The sequence below is a fragment of the Protobothrops mucrosquamatus genome, unplaced genomic scaffold (assembly GCF_001527695.2).
Source record: "Protobothrops mucrosquamatus isolate PMUCROS unplaced genomic scaffold, P.Mucros_1.0 scaffold1985, whole genome shotgun sequence".
Classification (NCBI taxonomy): Eukaryota; Metazoa; Chordata; class Lepidosauria; order Squamata; family Viperidae; genus Protobothrops; species Protobothrops mucrosquamatus.
In genome coordinates, this window is record NW_015388101.1 from 18468 (window position 1) to 26097 (window position 7630).

Here is a 7630-nt window from a genome sequence, read left to right on the forward strand (position 1 = left end):
TCATCATCTGCAGCTGCCAGCAGAAAGCAGACTCAGCGGTTTCAACCTCCTTGTGCAGGAAGGTGACCAGGCCCCAAGTTCAGATGAAAAGAAGCTTGCTTGAGAGCCACAAGGACCCCCAGCCTGGCCGGGCAGACCCTTCTCCTGGGGGGCTTCTGGGCCCTTCCAGGGCAGAGAGAAAGGGCCAGAATTGCCTTCTTGTGCCCAAGACGAGGAGGGGGGAGGGAGGAGGAGGAGAGGGCTGAGCCCACCCCTAAGTGGCCCTTTCCCCATTCCCAGCCCGCCCGGCCTGCCCCAGCCCGCCCCTCCTCCCTCTGCCCCAGGGGGTCCAGTGGCGGGGAGTCCATCACCATCATCCGCATGAGAAAGGGCTGGATGCCCAGCCCCTGACTCTCCCCCCTCCTCCCCCCCTAGGTTCTCAGCAGCAGCAGCAGCAGCAGCAGAGATTCGGCCTCAGAGCCCAGCTCTGGCTACTGGGACTCCCCCCCCAGCCATGGCCACCTGGCCCCCTCCTCCTCCTCCTGGGCCTGGGGTGGGCAGGCTGGATCACAGGATCCAGGTTCCTCAACTGGACCCTGAGGGGGCCGAGGCGGCCGAGGGAGGGGACGAGGGGCCGGGCGAGGAGGGTCCCTCGGACAGGAGAGGGAGGAAGAAGAAGAAGAAGTACCACCGGCACCCCAAGCCCCCCTACACTTATTTGGCCATGATCGCCTTGGTTATCCAGGCATCCCCAGGACGGAAGCTCACCTTGTCCCAGGTAAGGCGAGAGGAGCGGGAGGGGGCTGGGGCTTGGTGGGAGCACGGGGGGGGGATTCAGTGCCTGGAGTCCCCCCCTCTGCAGGGGCTCTGGGTGCCCCCTTGTCCAAGGCCATTCAGCGAGGGGAGCCTGGGGGAGGCCAAGAGGCAGCCGGGCAGCGATAGAGCCTCCCTGGACAGGAGCAGTGGACAAGCCCAGCCTGCAGGAGATCATGGGGAGCTTCCAGCACAGCTTCTGTGGGGAGAGGAGGGGCAGCTTATAATGGGCCTGCCCTGCCTCCCCACCCCAAATAACCCAGGACAGGATTCAGGAAGGGAGGAGCCCCCCCACCTCCTTATCAGAGGGAGATAATCCAGAGCTAATCCTGGCTTAATCCATTATCTAAATGTAATCCTTATCTGAGCATTATCAAAGCCTCCCTCACCAGCCCCTCCTGTTCAACTGGAAGACACCAAAAGTCAAGGGGGGGGGCGTCTGCATCTACTGGGTGTCTCTGTTCCCAAGAGTTTTATTCCAGCCCCCCCCAATGCTCAGAGGCAGAGACCCTGCTGCGCCCACTAGGCTCAGCCTTGCCCTTCTGAAGCCGGCCTGGTGGGAGAGCCCCTCGCCGGTGCTTTTCTGCCCGGAGGGGCTGCATTTGCCCCAAAGCCCCCTCCCCGTGGATCCAGTTTGTTGGTCTTCTTTCTGCAATTTGGGGAGGGGAGAGGCCAGCCCCCCAACAGAGACATGCTTGGTCCTGAAATTTGCTAATAAAGGTGCAAACTGAACTAGGAAGAGCTGCGATGTTCCTCTCTCTTTCTCTAGGAGGTGTATGTGCTGTGTGGGTGTGGGTCTCTCTGTGTAGGTGCGTATTAGCTGGTTGGGCTCCAAAATGGCTGTTTTTGATTTAAGGCAGGACATCAAAAGATGGACCTACCCTGGGTGGACATATCAAAAAGATTTGGTTGGTAGGTAGGTAGGTAGGTAGGTAGGAAGGAAGGAAGGAAGGAAGGAAGGAAGGAAGGAAGGAAGGGTTGATGTAGAAGGGGAAGGAAGGAAGGAAGATGTAGAAGGGGAAGAAAGGAAGGAAGGAAGATGTAGGAGAGGAAGGAAAGAAGGAAGGAAGGAAGGAAGGAAGATGTAGAAGAGGAAGGAAGGAAGTTTGATGTGGAAGGAAAGAAGGAAGGAAGGAAGATGTAGAAGAAGGAAGGTTGATGTGGAAGGAAGGAAGATGTAGAAGAGGAAGGAAGGTTGATGTGGAAGGAAGGAAGGAAGGAAGGAAGATGTAGAAGAAGGAAGGTTGATGTGGAAGGAAGGAAGATGTAGAAGAGGAAGGAAGGAAGGTTGATGTGGAAGGAAGGAAGGAAGGAAGGAAGGTTGATGTAGAAGGGGAAGAAAGGAAGGAAGGAAGATGTAGAAGGGGAAGGAAGGAAGGAAGGAAGGAAGATGTAGGAGAGGAAGGAAAGAAGGAAAGAAGGAAGGAAGGAAGATGTAGAAGAGGAAGGAAGGAAGTTTGATGTGGAAGGAAGGAAGGAAGGAAGGAAGGAAGGAAGGAAGGAAGGAAGGAAGACCAAGGGGAGATCAGGGCTCAGGGTGCCTGAGAAAAGATGGCCAGGAGCTACGTCTTACTACCCCAGACTCTTGGGGCCACTGCAAGCCCAGGAAACTATGAAACGGAGCTCCTATTTTTGCCTTCTGATCTCAGCGGCTTTGGATTGGTTGTCTATTGTGGTGCACACATACACACAGGCACAAACACTCCTCGTAGGCACCTGCACACAGAAAGAATGAGAGAATGGGACATTTTACTCTTTTTAAAGAGACATTTCTGCTGGTCTGATTTGATTTCTAGGCAGGTAAAAACAACTTCTCCTCTGTGTCTGGAGAGATCTAACGGGCTGAAAGATTTATTGTAGGTGGCAACTCCCGGCTGATCCCGGCTGATCTCTTTGTTAAGCGGTTCTTAGTCCTCCGGATGTTAATCAGGAGGTGTCTGGGAGCGCCTCTGCCAGCTATCAAATGTTAATAGAAGGCTAAATGTCTAGGGCAGGGGTAGGCAACCTTGGCTCTTTTATGACTCCCAGAATTCCTGAGCCAGCCATGCTGAGGGGAAAGGGAGAAGTTTCCAAGCTGAGCCAGGCTGGCTCAGGAATTCTGGGAGTTGAAGTCCATGAGTCATGAGGGGGCCAGTTTCCCCCATGCTGGCTCAGGAATTCTGGGAGTTGAGGTCCACCAGTCATGAAGGGGCCTAGGCCTAGGCCAGAGGTAGGCAACCTTGGCTCTTTTATGACTGGTGGACTTCAACTCCCAGAATTCCTGAGCCAGCCATGCTGAGGGGAAAGGGAGAGGTTTCCAAGCTGAGCCAGGCTGGATCAGGAATTCTGGGAGTTGAAGTCCACGAGTCATAAAAGAGCCAAGGTTGCCTACCCCTGGTCTATGGAGATTCTCCACCATCAGTTTGTCCCAAAAGTGCTTTTCAAAAGGCACCTGGACTTTCTTACCTTTTTCCCTTGAAAAAGTTTCAGCTTTCTTGGATGAGAAGTTAAAACGTTTTTCAAGAGAGAGAGAAAAACCTAAGAAAATGTTGCCTTTGAAGAGAACGGAATAACAAGAGTTCAAAGGGACCTTGGAGGTCTTCTAGTCCAACCCCCTGCTCAAAGCAAGAGACCCTGTACCATTTTGGACATCTCTTCTTAAAAACCTCCGGTGATGGAGCGCCCACAATTTCTGAAGGCAACTTCCACTGATTGTTCTCACTGTCAGGAAGTTTCTCCTTAGTTCCAGGTTGCTTCTCTCCTTGATGAGTTTCCATCCGTTGCTTCTCGTCCTGCCTTCAGGGGCTTTGGAGAACAGCTTGACCCCCTCCTCTTCTTTGTGGGAGCCCCTCAAATGTTATAGCACTGCTATCATGTCACCCCTAATCCTTCTTTTCATTAAACCTTTTGTTGTTAGTTGCGAAGTCGTGTCCGACCCATCTTGACCCCATGGACAAGGTTCCTCCAGGCCTTCCTGTCCTCTGCCATCTTCTGGAGTCCATTGAAGCTCACGCCTCCTGCTTCAGGGACTCCATCCATCCACCTCCTTCTCTGTCGTCCCCTTCTTCTCTTGCCCTCCATCTTTCCCAGCATTGGGCTCTTCTCCAGTGAGTCCTTCCTTCTCATCAGGTGGCCAAAGTACTTGAGTTTCAACTTCAGGATCTGGCCTTCTAAAGAGCAGTCGGGGTTGATCTCCTCCAGGACTGACCGGTTGGATCGCCTTGCAGTCCAGGGGACTTGCAGGAGTCTTCTCCAGCACCAGAGTTCAAAGGCCTCCATTCTTTGGCGCTCAGCCTTTCTTATGGTCCAACTTTCAGAGCCACACATTGCAACTGGGAAAACCATGGCCTTGACTATGCACACTTTTGTTGGCAGGGTGATGTCTCTGCTTTTGAGTAGGCTGTCTAGATTTGAGCGTTCATTCTTCATATGTTTTTGTCTCCAAGCCCTTCATCATTTTAGTTGTTCTTCTTTGCACTCTTTTTGAAATGCACCTTTGGATTAATAAAAGGCAAAAAAAAAAGAAAGAAATCCTAGCAAAACCACTTCCATCTGTCAAGGCTGTTTGAAAACGCTGCCAGGATTGAGGTAGTAGTAGTAGTAGTAGTAGTAGAAGTAGTAGTAGTAGTAGTAGTAGTAGTAGTAGTAGAAGAAGAAGTAGTAGTAGAAGTAGTAGTAGTAGAAGTAGTAGTAGTAATAATAATAATAATAATAATAATAATAATAATAATAATAATAATAATAATAATAATAATAATAATAATAATAATAATAATAAAGTCGGAAGGGACTTTGGAGGTCATCTAATCCAACCCCCTGCTCAGGCAGGAAACCCTATACCATTTCAGACAAATGGCTGTCCAGTCTCTTCTTAAAAAACCTCCAGTGTTGGTGCATTCACCGCTTCTGGAGGCAGGTTGTTCCACTGGCTAATTGTTCTGACTGTCAGGAAGTTTCTCCTTAGTTCCAGGTTGCTTCTCTCCTTGATTAGCTCCCATCCGTTGGTTCTTGTCCTGCCTTCAGGCGCTTTGGTCTTTCAAAGTCTGGAAAGTGCCTTCAAGTTGGGTATTCAGAGAAGTCCAAGGTCCTGGTGGGCTTTCTCAGAAATAAAGAAGAAAAGGAAGAATGCAGACAGTTGTTGTGGAAGTGGGGGGGGGAGGCAAGGGCTAAGTGTATTGAAAGGGATTTTGCATATGCTGAAAGACCTCCAATGCCTGGAGGGTGGGGGGGTGGTGGTGGTGGTGGTGGTGGAGGCACCCTTGGCTGTTAACCCATAGGAACAAATGCGAAAGTTTGCATATTGGTTAAAGCCTGAAGCTGGGAAGGTGTTACCTGCCCCCCCCTCCCTCTGGGAGCAACCACATCACATCCTCCTGGCCTGGCTGAAAGGAGCAGAGAGGGTGGGGGTGGGGTGGGGAGGGGGCTGCAGGCCAGTCTGATAAGGACCATCCCTGCCAGGAGCTGCCAACTTCTCCTTCCCAACTATTAACACCTGAGCTGCCTCTGATCTGGGTGGGATGGGGGGGTAGATCCTCACCCAGGTCAGAGGTAGGTCAGGCCAGGTGGGGGCTTAGAACCATCCTGAGGGGAGGCAAAGGGGAGATGGTTGCCTGTTTCCTGGCATCCTTGGGCTCCTTTGCCAGAAAAAAATGTTTTTAAAGATATTTCTAAGGTTTTAATATTGTAAGCCATTCGGAGTTACCCTGCAGTAAGAGAGGCAGCCAATAAACTAGAGATAGATAGATAGATGACAGATTAGAGAGAGAGAGAGATGATGGATGGGTGGGTGGGTGGGTGGGTGGGTAGGTAGGTAGGTAGGTAGGTAGGTAGGTAGGTAGGTAGGTAGGTAGGTAGGTAGATAGATAGATAGATAGATAGATAGATAGATAGATAGATAGATAGATAGATAGATAGATAGATAGATAGATAGATAGATGATACAAAGATTATAGATAGATAGATATAAATAGAGAAAGACAGATAGAGATAGAAATATAATAGGTAGGTAGGTAGGTAGACAGACAAACAGATACCGTAGATGATAGATAGAGGGAGAGAGAGAGAGAGAGAGAGAGATAATAGATGGATAGATAGAAAGACAGACAGACAGTCAGACAGACAGACAGACAGATACCATAAATGATAGAGGTAAAGAGAGAGAGAGAGATGATAGATGGATAAATATGACATAGAGAGAGAGAGAAGATAGAGAGAGAGAGAGATGATAGATGGATAAATATGACAGACAGACAGACAGATAGATGGAGGGATGGCTGGATGGAGATAGAGATAGAGATAGAGAGATGATAGAGAGATATAGATGAATAGACAGGGCCTAAGGGGTCAACAGAGCTGACTAGGACCAGGGCATAGGGGGGGGAGATTTGGCCTGACTGCCCATTCAATCTCACCTCCCCCCCCCAAATGCAGAAGAGGTAGAGGGATGTCCCCAAAAGGTGTTAAGCGATGCCTCTTTTGATGATCCAGCCAGGATCCCAAATGCAGGGGAGGGGGCGCCTCTCACCCCATCCCCAGTCCCAAGATGTCTCTCCCTCCCCCCCCCCAATAAAAGGTCCCCCAACTTCATGGACATCTGACCACTTTTCTTTCTTTTTTAATTTTTTAAAATTAAATTTATATGCCAGCCATCTTGCAAACAAGCGGGTCTGGGTGGGTGGCCTAATAAATAAAAAAATATAATATAATATAATATAAAATAAAATAAAATATAATAAAATAATAAAATAATAAAATAATAAAATAAAATAAAATAAAATAAAATAAAATAAAATAAAATAAAATAAAATAATAAAATAAAATAAATAAAATAAAATAGAAATAAAATAGAAATAAAATAAAATAAAATAGAAATAAATAGAAATAAAATAAAATAATAAAATAAAATAAAAAATAATAAAATAAAATATAAAATAAAATAAAATAAAGTAAAACAAAACAAAACAAAACAAAACAAAACAAAACAAAATAAATAAAGACGCTCCTTGGATCTTTCTGCCTCCCCCTCTCTCCAGGAAGGATTATCCTGGGAAATTCCAGCAGGAACACACAAGGTTAGGGTCAAATTCTCTCTTCTCTCCTCCTCGCTTTATTATTATTATTATTATTATTATTATTATTATTATTATTATTATTATTATTATTATTATTATGCTTTCTGAGCTATTTTCAGCCACAGGTAGCCCTTGACTTACAACCGTTCGTTTAGTGACTGATCGAAGTTACAACAGTTGAAGTCCTGTTAGTTAGTGGGAGGAGAACCCTACTCCCCCCTCCCAGAGGGAAGACCACCACCACCACCCCGGCCGGTCTGCAGCCCAGCCCAGGCCCCCCTTTCCTTCTCCTGCCTTTCAGATCATCAAGGAGATCAGCAATCTCTTCCCCTTCTTCAAGGAAGGCTACCAAGGCTGGAAGGACTCCATCAGGCACAATCTCTCCGCCAACGACTGCTTCCGGAAGGTGAGAGGGCCCCGGCAGGGCTGCCGTCTCCCCCCCCTTCCCCTGATTTATTGTGCTGGGCCAAATCTCCCCTTCCGGGTAGATCCCGTCTCTGGATCTTGTCTTATGGATGACCGCCAAGCAGAGTCCACTTTTGATTGCATGCAAGATGCCTTCAGTCCATCCCTGGGCTATCAGAAATCATAGCCTTCAAGACAGGGGTCTTCAAAGGTGGCTACTTTAAGACTTGTGGGCTTCAACTCCCAGAATTCCTTAGACAGCAATTCTGGGAGTTGAAGTCCACAAGTCTTAAAGTAGCCAACTTTGAAGACCCCTGCTCCATGAGATGGGCCTGGGTCAGCTACAGAGCTGATCTTGGAAGACCAGGCAAAGGGTGGATCGG

The 7630-nt window shown here is 48.4% G+C and overlaps 1 protein-coding gene across 1 annotated transcript in view; it reads left to right on the forward strand.

Moving 5' to 3' along the window:
• The first annotated feature begins 493 nt into the window (after nucleotides 1-493).
• Nucleotides 494-7630, forward strand: part of FOXH1 (forkhead box H1) — an 8818-nt gene continuing 1681 nt past the window's right edge. Inside the window, exons 1-2 of the mRNA XM_029285640.1 lie at nucleotides 494-757; nucleotides 7144-7248. Of these exons, the coding sequence (XP_029141473.1) occupies nucleotides 494-757; nucleotides 7144-7248 (369 nt within the window). The remainder of the gene's footprint in view (nucleotides 758-7143; nucleotides 7249-7630) is intronic.